General features: G+C 40.8%; 1 protein-coding gene across 4 annotated transcripts in view; it reads right to left on the bottom strand.

Moving 5' to 3' along the window:
• Positions 1-18,816, bottom strand: part of FAM168B (family with sequence similarity 168 member B) — a 66,045-nt gene that overhangs the window by 15,204 nt on the left and 32,025 nt on the right. Inside the window, exons 1-2 of one of the 4 annotated variants that reach the window (XR_014696101.1) lie at positions 8,112-8,260; positions 1,923-2,003 (exon numbers count right to left, since the gene is read on the bottom strand). Coding sequence is in view for 3 of the 4 variants with exons in the window: in XM_084529974.1 (XP_084386100.1) it covers positions 1,923-1,992 (70 nt within the window). In the remaining variant the exon portion in view is untranslated. Of the gene's footprint in view, positions 1-1,922; positions 2,004-8,050; positions 8,261-18,816 lie in introns of those variants that run through there. The other 3 variants (XM_084529974.1, XM_084529975.1, XM_084529976.1) reach the window with 3 other exon arrangements.

Below are 18,816 nucleotides of genomic sequence, written 5' to 3'. Positions count from 1 at the left end.
TGACACTCAACAGTAACAGTAAGTGATTCACTGGGGCAACGGCATAAATGGTAGGTAAACATTTCTACACCAGAATTCAAGAACCACTATGGCTAAACTAACATGATATACTGGTCTATACTTAATATCAACACAAAGTTTACAACATCTACAGATAAAAAGCAGTGACTATTCACCTCATCACCCTCAGGCTTAAAGCTGATAGGTCTAAAATGCTACTTGGATTTGAATGATTTCTATTTTCCCATAAATCCCAGAGACTTTATCAATTACTCCTAAAAACAAACAAACAAAAAAAAAATAACTTCTTAACTTGGGACTATAAATCTACATATCCTAACTCCACTCCGTAAAACACTCTGCAAACATATCACAAAAATTGTCACATACAATTAGTCTTATCCATATTGACTGCCTAAGAAAAGCATTTTTGTCTTGGATTTTAAGCCTAATAACACACCCAAGTCATAACAACTTTTCAGAGTATACCTAGCTTGGAAGTTTTCAAATTTACAACCTCCTAGTAAAAGGTTTTCATACAGTTCTACACCTTACTAAACTGACGTCACATCTGCAACACCATTTGTCATCCAAGTTTTTGGTTCTCCATCCTTTCTTCACAGGCTTAGCTCCACAAATCAGAGCACTCTGAGCTGCTCAATAAACACATAATTTACATAAAATGCAACTATGCCAAAACTATGTAAACTATGTCAAAACTATGTTAACTATGCCAAAACTATGTAAACTATGCCAGGCAGCAGTTTTAACATCTAGAAAGAACTTTCATCCCCATGAGAACATTTGGATATTGATTCCTTGCTACTGTAAATTCATCCAACAACCTCAGATAGGTGTAGTACAATATAAACAGCCATTACATATGCAAGAGCTTTACAAACACAGTGCCTTTAAATAATACATCCCTCCTAGCAATACGCTCATAACTTTCTATTACCATGCAACCCATGTACATTCAATCATCCTGAATAGAAAATCTGTAGTTTCTACATTTGAAGAGGCAAGAAAAGGAGACGTAGCCATGTGACAATTAAAAAAAAATAACCCTAAAATGCAAATTACTATCCATTTTACAGAATGTTTTGTGTTTATCCCATGGCCATTAAGCATGAGCCGGACAGTTCAGTAAACTATATCAGTGTAACAGGGTAGAACTACTTGACGAAGCTAAATTTAAGAATCAACTTTCTGTAAACTGACTGAATTCTGTAGGTAAGAATTTTGAGCCAACAGCTTGAAGCACAGCACTTAAGGCACTTTTATAATGACTTGACTTACATTCCGTGTTTTTTAGTTATGACAGTTTACAACCATGCAGAGACTGACAAATAGACATACAAAAACACAATTATGAGTATCTGCACCAAATAAGAAATAAGTTGTAATGTTATTTAAACTGCCATTTACAAATCTGCAACAGTAGATTTTCCTACGTAAAATGAAATACTACTTAGATCAGACTAAATGACAACTTCAAAGCAACACATAAATGGTTACAAGTACAAACGAAACCCTGGTTAATGTAAATCTGCATTTAGAAAATGAATATAGATTAAAAAAAATTAAAAAAAAGTAGCATTTCTGTAATTTGTAATAATTTTTATAATGGTAAAGAAATCCTCGAAAGATCAATTACAAATATAGAGATAAGTGTACTGTAACTGACATTAATCAATAAACCAGTGGTGCTTGCCTTACTATAAAAGTACTCTAGCCCATGTAGCTGATTAAAGATAAGTTACAGAGAAGGTGACCATCCTGCAAGACATATAGTTACACAGCATCAGCTCAACAATTGATTACTGCACCAAGCCCACTCATAAGTGACTATTTCTTGATTACAGAGAAAAATATAACTCAAGTTTATTTAAAAAAAAAAAAAAAAAAAAAAAGTGACTTACCTGGATAACCAATTCCTTTGGCATTTGCATAGGGAACCCCAGAAGAACCAGGGCTATACACAGGATTCATGATTTCAGTAGCTGTGTAAGGAAAAAAAGAAAAAAAAAACACTTATTTACTTATGTACAGGGAAAGTTTGAAGTCTCAGCACCCAAAATGTACTTGGAAATGGAGGAAAGCGTATTGGGAGGAAGAAACAGAAAAAAAAGCAGCAATTGCGCTGCTTATATCAGCATTAAAACTGTAGCTACAAGTAAGACAATCATTGCAGAATTAAGTTTCAAAGCATCAGGAACTCTCACTCAGCTAGACAATCTCTCGAATTAAACATTCCCTGTTGCAGAGGATGCTTTCAAAGTATTTCCATCTCCCTTAAAGCTCCCCTGTGGCGCTCAAGTCCATAACACACTGTAGGAGCTCAAACTCTCCTGGACTTCTCTGTCAGTCATCTATTGTCCATGAGCCAGCTACCACCTCTCGATGTTGGTTACCTCGTATTTCCTTTCCTGAGGCATCTAGCCAAGGGATACAAATACTGGTGTCTATTACTACTGGCACTCCAAGCCAGGGACTCCGATCCTTTACCAGCACTAAATTCATCCACTGTCAGCAGCCTAGGTATTAGAGAAGTGGAACAAGACCTTCTATAACTTGACAGCTATCTCTCTCAAATTTATTTACTTTGTTTACTTGCAAAGATCTTCAGAGCACATAACAAATGTGCATCAAGCCATTGCTGAATTGGGTGTTCACACACCGAAAAGGCACCTGTCATCAGCATCACAGGCATAAAACTAAACCCACAGTTTTAACACAGACCTTGTACGTAAAAGCCAAGGAAAGTAAAATGATGCTTAAGATGCTTCTTAAGATTTTCTAGTAAGGCTGTGTACTTCTAGGAAAATAAATTACTGCATGAGAGCTCACAAGGATGCCCATCATGTGCCTCTAGTAAGAGTACTGTTTGCAACTACTGTTCTAAAATTTTACCAACAAAACACGTATTTTAACCCAATTATCTTCAATCCTCTGATTTTCTGCAAGTATTTACAGATTTACAATTTCTCTCCCTGTAAGTGCCAGCTTTTCACTCCAAGCAGCCTCTGATGCCAAGACAGGAGCGCACACTGACACCAGACTTTGAGCTGCACAGTCTCACTTGCAGAGCTGCATGCTATGAATTGTGCTGCTTAACAATTTTGTAAATAAAGTTTATGAAGCAAAATAAACTTCAGAATTATGCTTTCACCTGTTTAGTTACAGACCACGCTATGGTAGGAGTCTGTGTTAAGTCTCTCACTGCGGCTGCCCTGATAAACCCACATTAAGTAGCTGCATAAACACAAGGAGCTTGCTTTCCAAAATGAAAAGCTCTATGGCAAGAGTTTTAGCAGTACGTAATAGACAAAGGAAAAAATGTGCAAAATTAGGAAATTGGAAAGTAAATGCCTATGGGACCTTTCTTACCGAGTTTCACAAAAAACTCAACCTCCACGTTAAGAGAATTACAACTGTTTCTCAGACTGCCCGTTAGCAACACTAAGTAACTCAAATAGAATTGCTTTCATTTTTCCAGCTTCACACCAAATTACTGTATAATAGTATTGTATCAAAATGATACAATATATTAAAAATGAGTTAAAAACTAAACAACCTGCTGTTTACATCACTTAATACCAAGGGAGTTCCCCTGGACAGTGCATTTCGATCATTGGACCAACATGAAAATGCAGTTTGACACAAATCCCTTTGGAAATGCTCTAGAGCGAAGCAGTCTTCAAGTGTAAAGCATTATTTTCCACTGAAGCACACGAAAGTATTAAATCTGCTGTAGCTTCACTAACAGGCATATTGTGCTGGTATAATATATCACTGTAGCAAGATTGCTCTCTCCCCTCACTCCCACCCAGCCCGCTTTCTTTTGCGTATCATCCTTTCTAGATAAGGACTCTCATTTACTCAAAATTTTCCAGTCTGTTTCCTTGCTCTCCCTGTACGTGCCACTCGTTTGCATCTTTGTTCCTCTTTCTGTGTTGAATTTGTCAGACTTTTGCCTCTGAACTCACATGGGAGGTTCAACCTTCAATCCAGTCCCAACATTTCCAAATTGGGGGATACATCTTAAGGGAAGTGGATAATGCCTGCCACTTAAAACTAAATAGCACTCTCTGGCAAACCCATATCCCTACAAATATCTCCCTGCAGTCCTCAGCAATTAGAAGAGATGATCCTGTGAGTCTGCCACCATTCTGAATGACAAGATAAAGCAAGAAATACAAAGGACTGGAGGAAAAAAAAAAAAAAAAAAGAAAAAAAAAAAAAAAACAGCAAAAGCCTTCTGTAGGTATTTGGGTAATATAATGAAACAAAAAAACAAACCAACTACTATATGTATCAGCAGTCAATGACTGCAGAGAACACAAGGACACGCATTCTTGGGGACAACTTAAAGCCATTCAGAGCTTCAGATTTGAAGACAGTGAATGGAAATGGTCAGGCGACTCATCAGACTAGGAAGTGATGATTAAGAGAAAGGAATTCCAGCTAAGAAAGATTAAAAAAAAAAAAAAAAAACCAAACATGGCATTAAGAGCCTGCAAATTTTTACTGAGAAAACAAACAAACAAACAAAAAACTCATACCTGAAGCTTACAACTGCTCCCTCACCCATCAGCACAGACATGCCATGGGCATGCACCTCATGCAGCTGTACATGTGTATGTGAATTTTACCACTATTGCTTTCACTCATCATTTTTCAGCACTGAAATACAAGTAGACACCCAGCCATGTACAAAAAGTACTCGCAAGTTTCTATAATGCAGACAAAAATTCAGATCCAATTGCAATTAAAAGTAATTATTTTCAGGTCTTCTCTGAAGGGTCCAACATGGGTAAGTATAATTACAGAGTATTACCCAGAGGTTGGGAACATCCCAACCGTACCGTAATTTCACTTGGAAGAACATCTGTGACATGGAAATACGGAACCTCGCAGTCCACTCTTCCGTAATGCTTCAAGTCCACATCAAACGCTAGGGAAACTAGGATAAAGTGAACCCGAAGCAGCGTGGTTTCCAACTTTTTTGTTGGCATCCCCTCCAAAGCATTCTCATGTTAATGCCTATGTAAAGAAGTGTCTGCAGTGCACCGTCTGTATATAAATTGCACGGAGTCAACTCTCTATAAATTACCCAGTCACCTAACTCTTTCAGCCAAAGTGAAGGCCATCACGTTTATTAAAGATGCTCTGACTAAAGACTTGGAAAGCATGCTTGGGAAGTGCAAATGCTTCACCTTCCATTCTTGCCAAAAACAAACTCAGGTTTGACCAAGCCTGCTAAATCTCATCTTGGGGCAGATTCCAGGACGATCAACCTCCTTTTAAATCTATGTTTCAGGAAGTTGAGCACAAAGGCTGACTGCCTCTAGCGCTCCAAACTGGAGATGCTTTTGCGTATCAGCTTTCCTGCTACACTCACAGTGAGTACGTTTCTACGAATTTTTGCTTTTTAAAATTAGTTTATAAAAATGCATGGAAAAAAAAACACAGACCAATCAACTACTATAAAACAAACTGCATGTTTTTTTCTAACAGACATTTTCTTGCTATTTATTTTTAAAGTTGTGCAGAAAAACTGTTGAAACAAGATCTACTGGTAGGCATTTTCTGTTCATTTTGTCATAATTCCATCACAACCGTTGAATAAGAATCTCTCAAATAAGTAACTAGCCTAACGTACTGTGCGTCCATTCGTGTTTTCATTCTCAGAAGGTAACCGGACTCACATTAAAACATTTCAGTATTTAACATCTGTCCATCCTTGCATACTTTTTGAATGCTGTTTGCTATGAAACTGTACAAAGGACCCAATTTCCATGTATATACAATTCCTAATTAGGCAAAAAGTGAAACGCCATAGTAGCAATCTTCAATTTTACCCATTTGATTTCTAGTCAAAGCTTAAAGTACAAAACGCAATTCCTTAAAGTCCAGTTTTAATCTAAAAATGTCACTTCTGCTGCTGCTAAATTACAAAGAAAATAGTTCAGCGCAGTCCTGCTCTTCAAAGAGCTGACAATGACAACTGACTCAGTTGCATTAATGTCTGTCAAGACTTCAGCCACTGAAGTCACAGAATCACCAAATACCCTGAGTTGGAAGGGGCCCACCAGGACCACCTAGTCCAACTCCTGGCTGCACACAGGGCCACCCAAAACCCCAACCCTACGTCTGAGAACCTTCTCCAAATGCTTCTTGAACTCCAGCAGGCTTGGTGCTGTGACCCTGGGGAGCCTGTCCCAGTGCCCGACCACCTCTGGGTGCAGAACCTTTCCCTAACCCCCAGCCTGACCCTCCCCTGTCCCAGCCCCATGCCGTCCCCTCGGGTCCTGTCGCTGTCCCCAGAGAGCAGAGCTCAGCACCTGCCCCTTCGCTCCCCTCGTGAGGGAGCTGCAGGCCGCCATGAGGCCTCCCCTCAGCCTGCTCTGCTCGGGGCTGGACAAACCCAGGGACCTCTCCTGCTACATATGTCTTCCCCTCTGGGCCCTTCCCCTGCTTTGGAGGCTCTCCTGTGGCACCCGAAACTGCACAAGGTGCTTGAGGCGAGGCTGCAGCAGGCCAAGCAGAGCGGGATGTCTGCTGTGTTCTCTTCCTACCAATCTGAGAAAGCTCAGACATCTGCAAAGGGCTAACTAAGCACCAGTTCAGTGACAGTGAGCAAGCAGGACAAGACAGTGGCAGTACATACTAAGGTTTTTCTCTTCCAGGCTGCGGTCCTACAGTTGACACCTTTGCACAAGTTCACAGGTGAAGGAAAAGACAAAGCTGGGAAGATTGTTTGCATGCAATTCCTCCCCTGCTCCACCTACGAGATCTTCTTTCCATAGAGGAGTAAGAATGACATACCTGCAACCATCCCTCTGTAACTACACTTTTTTCAAGACTAAAAAGGAATAAATTAAGACTTCAATCCTTTCAGATCAATAGCATTCTCATCTCTAAGTCTATTCTACAAGTGGTTTAGGATTTTTTTTTTATATATTTAATTCTCACTTTTAAATGCTGAAAAACAGAATTAGAATAACTGTACACTAACAACAGCACTAGTGCCCAGTATCAGCAAGAGCAGATGCCGTATGAATACGTATTCATGACACAACATAATTAGTTCCATAGATCATTCCTTAATAAAACCAAAAAAAACCAACAAAAAACTAGACATAAAACTCAAGATTCTGCAGGCGAACCAACCTCATTTGTACATTAGTGGCATTGTTCTAGTTTTCAAAAAAAATCCCAACATTACCAAAAGCTTTTTACTTGGAGAAAAAACAACAACACCACGCTGACAGAGGAAAAAACAAACAAATGGCCTAGCACTTCTTGAAGGCTGCAATTTCTGTTATTGTTGTTGTACAAGAGTGCGACAATTGCCAGCTCCAATCCTTGTATTTCCAGCACAACTTTGCAACCGTGTATTCAAATATTTTTGTTTGGAAGATGCAGAATAATGCAGCTGAACTGTCAATTCAGTGAGGATGAGAACTTAGCAGTCCATGTATTGCCAAGATTAGGGTAAGTTCATCGACGATGAGAAGTAAATAAACCTCAAACTGAAAGAGTGAAAACGCAACACACAAAGAACCACATTCGTGACGTTTTGGTTAAATCTGCAAGCGCTGATTCTTGGCAAGTTATCATCCTACAACGCAATTTTGTTTAGTGCCGGTTTATTCCATGTTCCTTTTGGAAAGGAGACGAAGCTGTCACAAGTTCCACAGAGCGACGGAATCTCAAAAGGCCCCTTCACTCCTCCTACTTTTCTGACCCGGGAATTACTGCCACAAAAACTCCGCGCCGGGAGCCGCGCACCACACGAGCACGGCGCTGCCAATTCCAACCTCCCGTACCGAAATCGCGTCAGCGCAGCCAGAAAGCCCCGGCAGAGGCGGCAGCACGCAGGGGATAACGGAGCGCCCCGGGCCGGCCTCACCCAGCCCTGCTCAGGCCCAGAGCCGCGCCGCGCCGCTCGCTGCAGGCCCGTGCGGTTGTTACGGGCAGGCTCCCCGTGCCCCTTCCCCCTCCCCCCTCCCCGAGCTGACGGGACGCGGGGCCCTCCCCGCACCTGCGATGGCGCCGCCGGGGTAGGCCGCGGGGCGGGTGGCGGTCCCGGCGCTGGCACTCACCGGGCTGCGGCGCTGCGAGCTGGGCCCCGGCCGGCGCGGGCGGGCTGCGGGGCGGGGCGCGGCTGCGGGCGGGGCGGGGCGGGGCCGGGAGGGGAGGAAATGGGGGTGGGGGGAGGGGGGAGCTGTGGGGGTGCAGCGGCCGCCGGGCGGCTCCGGCTCCTCCGCGCCCGGCCGCACCGAGCAACTGCGCACCGAGCCTGCCGCGACGTCACTTCCGCGCGGGGGAGGGCACGCAGCGAGCCCCGGGGGCGGAAGCGGCCGTCACGTGCGCGGAAGGGTCCCCCCCTCGTGCGGGTGCTGCCCCCGGCACGTGACCTCCTCCTCCTCCTCCTGCCCCGCCGCCATTTGGCTCCGCTCCGTGAGGGGAGCGGGGCAGGCAGCGGGGCCTGTGCTGTGCGCAGCCCACACCAACGTGTACCTGGCGTTAACACCAGGGAGCTGCTGAACTCATTTCACTAACATTGCCCCTGCTCAGGGATGTGCAGGACAATTAACGCCCTTTTCTGCCATCCCGCCGTGCGTTAATAAAAAGCTGAGGGGTGTTACTGTTCATTGCTAAATAGCGTTAAAGGACGCCTCTAGTGTAAGTTTTAACTTGTCCCGAAGTGTAAAGTGGAAAATAGTCCAGCTGAAATGAAAACATGACAAAGCAGCAATGTGAACTCTTGCACAATGGCAACATACAAGCTAATCATTGTCCAGTTTGTGCAATTATTAGTCTCATACGTTAGTTATACTCCTATCAACCACTAACATACAAACAATATAAATGTGTTTGAGAAGAAAAAATATATATAAAAACAAAACAAAACAAAAAGATGGGAAAAAATAATAAAGACTTCACATTTCTGATGTTTCTCTCATCTGTCATGGTTTCCGTAGCAAAATGTACAACTGACAGTGTTCTCCATAGCAGAATTGCAAATTGATTCACAGCTTGCTGACTTTTATGACAGGGAGGACAGTTTGCACTTTTCTAATTATGCTCAGATGCCTCCCACTTACTGTAATACACTTTCCAGAAATGCAAGCTGGCTTACATCAGTCGTGCTGGTCAGCTGCAGAGGAATACTACAATGTACAGAGAGGCGTTATATTGACAACTACACTACAAACAGAACTCCACCATTAATATCTAGACAAGAGGGAGAATAATGGTGGCTTGGTGCTATGGTCTCTAGCACTGCAATGCAATACTTCTTTGATTGTGATTTGTACAGGTATTAGGAGAGAGACCTATGTGGGGAACGAGAGGTCATAACTACTGCAACCACAATAATAATAAAAAATGCTTCAGCATACATAATGTTAGACACTGCAATACATCTGTTGGAGATGCCTTGATTTTTAATTATAAGAAAGTGATGATAATGACAGTACAGGGAGAGATGCCATCTGTAGAGAGAGAATAGCTGCTCCAAAATTAATTCTCATGTTTTGTGGAATATTCCTTTTTATTTATTTATTTATTTATTTATTTTTATTTTTTATCATAATCTTGCAACTCCCCCATTATTCTGCACTGCTCAGAATTTTCTCTGCTACCACCTGTCTTGTCTGGAATTGTTTGAACTGCTCTGGAAATCTGTGCACCTAAAAAACCTATGGACTTGCCTTGAAGATAACTGTCTTGGATACCCACCACCCAGTGGCATCCAGAAGCTATTGCACTAATGTGCCAATTGCACCTGGGTAACTGTTTTCCACCTTTGTGTACGAATAGCTGGCTGGTTATTTACTGTCTTCTTAATACTTTGTTGGCTTTTTTTTTTTTTTTTTTTTTTCCAATTCTTTTGAATTGTATTGTCTGTGATTCATAAGCCCAAGACAGAAATTCCAAAGGAAACAAAACATTCTAGCATGCAACTTTTTGGTGGAGATGTGTGGAGAGTCGTGTTAATTCAGGATATATCTTAACAGCTTGTCTATATTGTTCAGAAGAGTTGCATATAAGCCCGTAAGGAAAAAAATATTGACTGAAAAGTAGATTTAATGACTGAAAAGTAGTTTTGAGTGCCTTCAGTAAGACCAATAAATACTATAAAATTATTTGTGAGCATTTCTTATTTTTGGCTTCTTTCATTCCTACTCCTTTCAACACCATTCAGAAACTCTTCTCATGCTCCCCCTTTTTTTTTTTTTTCCTTTTTTTTTTTTTTTTTGTTCCATGAGATCAAAATGTCATCTCTGAAGGCCTTAGAACTTTCTCCATTATTAAAAGGATTCAAAAGTGTATTTTTTGACTAAATGCTTTGGGTACCAAACACCATTGAATGTGTGGTATGTGGATGAATAAATGTGTAAACATGTTCTGATTTTCTAAGGGCATTTGCCAGAACCCTGCTGATGCATAAAGGACATAAAAATATATCAGAATGACATTTTTTCCTGATTTTCTCCCTTTCTCAATAGTACAGTTTTTCTTCCCTTTTTATGGGATTTTAATTACTTGAGGTTTCTGTATAGAACACATCCATTTCCATAGTGACAAAGCCCATCATAGGTACTTTTATCAGGTACACAAAAGCCTCTGAGAAAAATAATCCATGTGGACACCAGCTGTAGCAGAGCTTTAACTCAAACTCAGAAATGAAAGATGCATTATTCAGCAGAACCATTGCTTTTGATTCTGTTTTATGAGCATCAGAAGTATTTTCACTTGGTGCATGCCTACTTTATGCATAGCTAGCATAAGGAAAGTACGCTATGCCTCAGCTCTTCCCTCTCCATGATTTACATGTTTGTTTTTTTAAAGGCATTCAACTTGGCTCTTAATTCCAAAGCACAATCCGATAAAAGTAATTAATATATGTAATTAAATAACCAGACTAAACACTATTTCCATTGCAGTAGGAACTGAAAGCACGCAACAGAAAACATGATAAAACCTTGATATTAATTCAAAACAAAAGTCTGAAAGCTAGGAATTACAGTATTAAAAACTAGCATGAAATTAAAACAGAATTTGAAATGTGTTTAAATATCAAGGCGTCACAAATCAGCTCAACTCTATTCTGTTACTACACAGATAAATATAAACCCACGAGGTGAAATCCTTATTCTACTAGTTACATTTCTTTTCCACTAAATGGAGGCAAATTTTAAGCTTCTATGTACTATTCAGAGCAAGCAAGCATTGAGTGGCAAGAAGTCAATTGCTGGAGTCTATGCAGCCTTTTGCAGGCAGATGTGAGCTAGCTTTGCCCATGCTCCAACCTACATAAAACTATATAACAGTACTTTTACAGAAATCACTAGAACATGTTTGTTTTAGTGCAAGAGTATGTCTGCAAGTATTAGGATATTTTTTTTTTTCTAGAATTTGGAAGGATAAAAGAAAATGTGAATACTTGTCTGCTATTCCCATGTTTTATGTATATTTTAAACACATCTGATGCTAGCAATTCTTGTTAATGGTGCATTCATTTTTGCACAAGGTAAGTGTTTAACTTTGGTGATTTTTCTGTTGGTATTTTTTCTTTTGCTTAAAAATTATTCCCGGTTAGCGAGGGCTGCTTTCTGGAATCCATGGTTATAAACAGTTGACGTTTATGCAGAATAAATGTAGGAAACATATTTCTTTAATGGATAGACTGTGGAAAATGGAAAAGACTTTTCATTTCTTTATCGAACATAATGCTGAAAGAGCCACTACATAAAATACAGTCTGCAGACAGCGGTGCTCAGCAATCCAGGCTGTGTGGGTGAGGGGATTTCACTGACAGCTGCATGCACGGGCAGCAGTAGGCAGGCTGACACTGATCGCGCTGTGCGTGCCTCTCCAGGACAGCAAGAACACCAGAGGATTTGACAAACAACCCAAAGAAAGCTAATGAGGCAGTCAGGACCAGCTTTGGGATCATGACCAGAATGACCCTGCCCGGCCAAGGGCTAACTGAAAGAAACCAGATGCATGTGTAAAGCAACTGTCTTTGCTTAATTTCTATCATGTTCAAGGAAAAGAACCTATTTATATTCTTTGTAAATCAAAAGGGCTATATCAAAGTAATACCCTACTGCAGTCTCAGGTTTTTCTAACAAACAACTGACAGTATTCCAATATTGACCACTCACTTAGGTCAACCAAAAGCTATATTCTGGATTTATAACTCCAGATGAAGATGTTCTGGGTATGTAAGGTGGGTAGGATGGATGGAAATAGACGAGGATTGACTAATTTTGCAAGGTATGCCATTTGGGAGATTTGGGAAAATGGTTTTGTTAAAACCATGCAATGCATCCTTACTCTGCAAAGCCTTTGTGTACCTGTTTAATGCTAGCCATATGTGTGAGTCTCACAAGAAAGTCCTTCTCCCTGTTCTCTCCTTCTGCTTTCAGTTCTTGTCCCCAGTCTACACAGGACCCAAGCAAAGGCAGTTGGGGATCATGTGCTGTTCAGATCAGGAGCTCTAGGCTGATGTATACTCTGTCACTTGGGGATGGTGCACATGCAGCCAGGCAGCGTGTATGAGTTCTCATGGACTAAATAATGCTTTGTGCGGATGGAAATGTTAGCATATTCAAGCCAGGAATTTTAGCAAGGCAAGACTGAGTATTCAAAAGCTGTAAATTTTCAGAGGATTAAAGCTTGGCCAAATTTGAGTTAATAGTAGGACAGCAAAGAGCCATTTCTGTGACAGCAAGGCGCTGATCCATGTACTCTACAGAATAAATGTTCCAGTGTTTTCCAGCGAAACAGCTTTAAGAATCTTCTCCGTGAAGACAAAATATTAATTTCTTCCACAGCCACCTTCTTGGCTACAATTGAAGAAAAACTTAGACTGAAACTTAAAATTATCAGCACAAGAGAAATCTCTGAAATGGAAATTTGCCTGAATGGCATTCACTCATAAGTTGTAAAATAAAGATTTATATTGGGATGTGCCAGAGGATGTTCATCATAAATATATGATGTGCATGTGTGTGTGCCTGCACATACACACACAATACACACATAGACACACACATATTACAGTGCTGCTACATCACTGAAGGTTTCATGAACAGAAAGATCCCCAAATAACTGTGTGCACTGGTAGTAAAAATGTAAGAAAACAATTGTTGGACATTTCAGGGATGTCAAAATTGTGGCAAAAACGTTCGAAGTAGCTGAATATTGTGTGAAGTTGAATGGGTAGTTGCTGCTTACAAGTATCATGATTACATGCTGTTTCCATGGAAACTTGGGATGGAAAATAAAAAGCCAGTTTACCTTCATCTTGAAACAACCCTTACTGGGGGGGGAAACAAAAGCTGACATTCCTCTGGTAGCTGAATAATTGCCTCACCTAAAGAATTATCAGTTTGTTTTACCGTATTGTTAGATACTATGCAAAGTTTCAAAAATCCAACCAAGTGAAGCTATGGATAGGATAAGGGATGCAGATATTGTTAAGAATCATAGCACAGTCCAATTTATTATTTTTCCTGTGCTACTTGCTGAAATGGTGACTATTAAATATTTTTTCTTCTAAGTTTGCTTCCAGTTATTCTGTGTCACTTCTAAGCATTTGGCTTGGTAATTCTCCCCATGTACATTTTTTTCCTTCTGTTTCAGCTTTGGCAATATAATGAGCAAAGCATGCTCTAAGGATGTGACTCATTTCCATCAAAACAAGCTTCCTGAGCACCACAAAAGAGGCAGGGAGTTGACCACGGGCCCTGAAAATTTTTAGGACAATTTTAAACGTGAATCAGCTGGCAACATAAACAGAACAAGTTATTCCTATGTGCATCCAGTGCCACTGTAGCCAGCTCTATGGCTGAAAATCAGAAGACTACATATATGGTACCATCTGACTGTCTTCTGCGAATCGTTCTGGTGCTGAAAAACCCTTCTGGGACAGACGATCATAGCCACAGAAGGGTCCGTAACAGACACACATGCTACACCTGTCGATGTCCTGTTGGATCCCCAGCATTTGCCAGGTATCTCTGCACTATTGGGCTGGCACATTCCAAGCACAAAGGCTTGATGATCAGTGAGTGAAACCTCGTGCCACTATAGGTTTTAAGTTCCATTAACGATGTGATTAAAATCCTGATTCTAGCCTGGCTGTGAATGCAGTAAAAATTGTGGCTCTTTGAGCTCAAACTCGTCTCTGGGTCTGGAAGCTGAACACCGGTTTCCCTTGTCCCACCAACTCCTGCATTGAAAGAAGTGCAGGCAGCAGGCCAGGAGCTGCTGGCACGTGGTTCTACACTGAATCTTTAGGATGAGTGTTTAAAAGTCTGTGATGGTACTCTTCTTTTATGCAATAAGCTTGTTCTTTCTTTATATACACCAGCTCATAAGCCGGGAGTTCATTTTATATAGACATACATAGTCCAGTTTACATCAGCTGCAATTCCCAACTATTTAATCAGAAAGAAGTGTTGTTACTGCTATATGTAAAGAAATACAAATTGCAAAAATCCTGAAGTTGGTAGTTTTCTTCTTTTGGGACACAAGCTCTTTTTGAAAAGCTGTACCGTTTGACAGCTGAATGCCATTCAGCATTGTCATTTTTAACAGCATTTTTGAAGTAGTTTAAAATTATTAAAATTAACAACACTGAGACACTTTCAAATGGTAATGATGCTGCACTTCTGCTCTGATAGATACCTGTCTCACTAAAATCCACATTTGAAGCACTTTAAAGCAGAAACATCCACTAAGATTAATAAACTCAGCTTGACAGTTCCTAGTCCAAGTGCTTATAATGACAGAGATGAAAGGCTTGAGGAGTTATTGCAGAAAAGTGATAATTATCTGACAGACATTTCCATGACATTTTAAAGAAAATGTGAGCATCCAGTGCTCTTTTCACCTCCTCTGTGGTAATGCTCATCAGTGGTTTCTGTTTGCCTATCAATATATTCTGCTTGGAAAGTTCAAGTAATCCAGCCAAGTGCTGACACTTACGTGATAATAAGAACCTACAGGGAATTAGTTTCTTCAAGAGCTACTGTCAGAACTTTATTAGAAGTAGGAGAACTCTACACTCACTAAAAATGATTAAAATTACTCTTCCCTGTCTTCAATCTCTGTCAAGCCTATACCTAAAACGTTCCTAGTCCCCTCTGCTGCCAGGCCTCCTGCCACACAATTTGTCTATGACAAACCCTGCTCATAACAATCCTCTGATCTCAACAGCAAGTTAATTATTTAATTGTTAATTAGCCACTAGCCACAAGGCTGACCACATGATGCGAGTAAGTATGGGGAAATGGAGTTTACCTATGTCTGGTTTGGACAGTATTGAACACGTCACTTTTCAGTGCAAAGCCTGACCTACCAAACCAGTGGCCTCCCCCTCATTTTCAATTACCATTCTCATAGTGTCCAATCTAGATAAAACTTCTACTAGGTAAACATGCCTTCCCCCCTCCCCTTCATAAATTGCTTTTCTCTTACTGTTGAGTAATATCCAGGGAAGTACTTTATAGTGAAACTCCATTCAATAGGGCTATTTTACATTATCCCAATGCTGCACATTGAGAAATCCTATTGTGGCTACCTCCCTCATTAAAAAAGCCAGAAAACATTTTTATGATGAAGTTAGGCTGCATTTAAAGAAATCCCTCATGTTTCATAGCCCTCCACCACAGGAAAATACGTTCCTTAGTTGATGCCTTCATTTACAATATTCTATTCTGCTTTGTGGCTCTGTTTCGTGGAGCAGCAGAGCGACGCTTCACTGAGACTGATCCACAAGGCATTAATGAAATAAAAATACCGTATTGCTCATCTTGATATAAGCAGTGGTTTTGTCTGTGTTCTCTCATACTTGATGTTACGCCACCACATAAAATTAGGAATATTTCAAATCTTCTGGTGCCCTGGATTTTATATTTACTGAGTTTCTGAGTTAGCTAGCAGATATATCAAAAATTTTAAACAGAAGCTCTTCCTACAGCTCTGGATCTAAAGAGACAAAGGAGTACCTAGAACATAGTTCATTCTACCAAGCAAAATATGTCATGTTTCCATGATAAGCACATTACTACTTTTTCAGAAGCTTAATGTGAATAGCTAATGTGTCAAGCCTGCAACTAGCAACAAGAAGGCTTGTATATTAACCCAAAGTTTTCATGTTTTTCTAAACCCCTGGAGTATGCAATGCTGTTATTATTCCCTGCTCACCCTGGTTATTTACACACTGCTGGTTTTTGACAATTACTTCTGCAAAATGAAGTAATCCTTCACATTTATTTATTTATTTATTTATTTTCCAAATGCTGGGCTCTCTCATAGCTTGCACAGCTGGACATGCAGTGTGATTACAAGGATGTTCTGCTTGCTCTGGGGACCTTGATTCTTAATCCTTCTTGTCTTCTTGATGCTAGTTTTGTTTCTGAAGTAACTAGATTTTGTAAACTGGTCTTGGTATGAAAGTAGTACCTTATGTCCATAAATTGAATTCTGGGTTAGATGACTCTTTATTTGCCCTACTGTAATTGCTTTGTCTGTAGTAAATAGTGTCTCTGCCTGTCTCTAATAAAATTTTAGTTTACTTACTAAAATTTATTTTACTATGACTTTTAGTTTACTTTAGTTTACTTGTTTAATAACTTACAGTAGCAAAGATTAAGAATTAAATGAAACAAAACCCTCAAAAGTGGGATCCTCACAACAGACACTGCTCTTGGTTCATGCTTCAATCCAGCTCCTGTTCCCGGAGCCACATGAGTGCAGCCAGCTGCACTTTCACTGCTGTGCCCACGTCTGCGTGCCCTGGGAGCCAGCTGGCTCCCAGCAGACTGTAGCTGGTGTACAACCTGACACAGACACCAAGGACAGAGAGTGAATGCTGGTGCTGCAGCTGCTGTGCACTCTGCTGAGCAGCAGCCTATATGAAGCAGAGCCTAAAGTGGGTGCAGGTCTTAAAGTGAACCGAAATCTGGAAACAAAATAATCAGCTATCCACAATTACTCAATATCCACACTTTGAAACAATTACTTTCAAACATGTCCATGGCACATAAGGACAAGTTACTAATAAGTACATATTCGTAGACTGCACAGGTTCTGAGGGTTGTATTTCTGCAAGTTTTCTGTACAGATAAGTGGTGTCAGGCATTTCTGAAGTATTACTGGCTTGCACCAACTATACCTCACCATGACAGCTCTGAGAGTGAGAACCCTTCTCTGTGCAAGTGAGGCAAGATGGGCTTTGTTACACTGGACCTATTCTTCCTGTGAAACTGAGTTTGTAAAGAGATCAGTAATGTATTCTGAGCTGCAGCAACCATCGTCCATATACATGCTGCTTTCATAGCGCTTATGCATGTGACAAGAGTGCTGGAAGATTTATATCAAAAGAGCATTCTCCTCAGCTGTCCCCAACCCCTTGAAAGCTCTGTTTATTCCCTGGTAAACTGAGTCTGCTCAGTGTATCACTGACATGAAAATAATTAGGCCACTGTCTCCATCCTTTCAGTGTGTACCTTGCTCCTTGCCAGCTGAGGCTGGCAGAGATGATTCCAGCAGTGATGATTTTTTTCTTCAGCTTCATGGTATAAAGAGTGATGCTGGGAACGAGATACCCTGTTCTTCCCTAGCTGGCAGTCTTCCGACATAATTAAAAAATGGGGCTCCTATTTCAACTTGGCATCATTTTTGCATCTATTTTGTGTGAAAGCAAAGGGTTCCTAGGAGGTCAATGAAGTTTTGATAAGGGCAAGTGCATTGAGGTAAACTGGAAAAAAAACATTTGCACAACCTGATGCCCACGTTGTATTTCTGTTATGGTTGTATTAGATGTCAAGAGGATGTGTTTTATTCCCACACATGCTCCATGAGTGAAGTATAAAGGAAAACTGACAAGTTCCTAAGTAAACTGTTGGGGATGCTTGTTACTGTCTCATAAGGAAAGGGCATTGCTGCAGATTGCCTAACTTACTGCTCTTCCTGTCATCATCTGCTCATCATTCCAACACAGAGGCTGGGGGTGAGGGCATCAATAGCATACAGAGCTTTAGTGGACAGAAACAAAAGAGAAGCATGCGAGTCAATTAGCAATGCAAGTTGGCAATGACAACTTCCTGCCTTCAAAGACAGAAGTTTCCAGGAATTATTCTTATCCAGGAATCCCACTCAGCAAAAAGAAGTTTGCAGACTCAGAGACAGAAAGAGAACTTGCTGTCACCTGCCTATGTACATTCTAAGGGTAGTATAAATACTAATACCTTCCAGCATTTTTCAAAATTATATATGGTTATTAATCAGGCCAGCATTATTGGGGTGGAGCTCAGTGCTCTTGCAGGGCAGTACATTACAGGGAGTACTGTGTGTTGTTCTAAACCCTTCTATCTCCCCCAGAGAAACAGCTAACAGAGCTTTAGGCAAGATCTGGAGAAATGACTACTCCTCTGTTGTGTAATCACCTGAGGTGAGCTGTAGTGATGGTTACAGGCACTGTTTAGACAAGATGAAGCCAATGTTTTCTTGGAGTAAAAGAGAATGAGTGATGCCACGCTCTCTGTGATCCTCGAGTAAGAAGTCTTCTTGGACATTTTCAAAACACTTCAAGGTACAGCAAGAAACTTACATCCAGATTTTTTCCACTTAGATGCAAGCCCCTTACTTGTCTGGATCAGGAGCAGGATCGCTCAAGGGTTTCTGTTTATTCAATGGAGAGACAACAGCACCCTCAGGGAGTGACCGGGATCTGAGGGGGGTGGATGCACTGTCTAGAGAAGCGTGTCTGTCTTCCAGAGATTA

Source organism: Aythya ferina (genome assembly GCF_964211825.1).
Source record: "Aythya ferina genome assembly, chromosome: 9".
NCBI lineage: Eukaryota > Metazoa > Chordata > Aves > Anseriformes > Anatidae > Aythya > Aythya ferina.
This window is presented reverse-complemented; position numbering and strand designations above follow the sequence as displayed.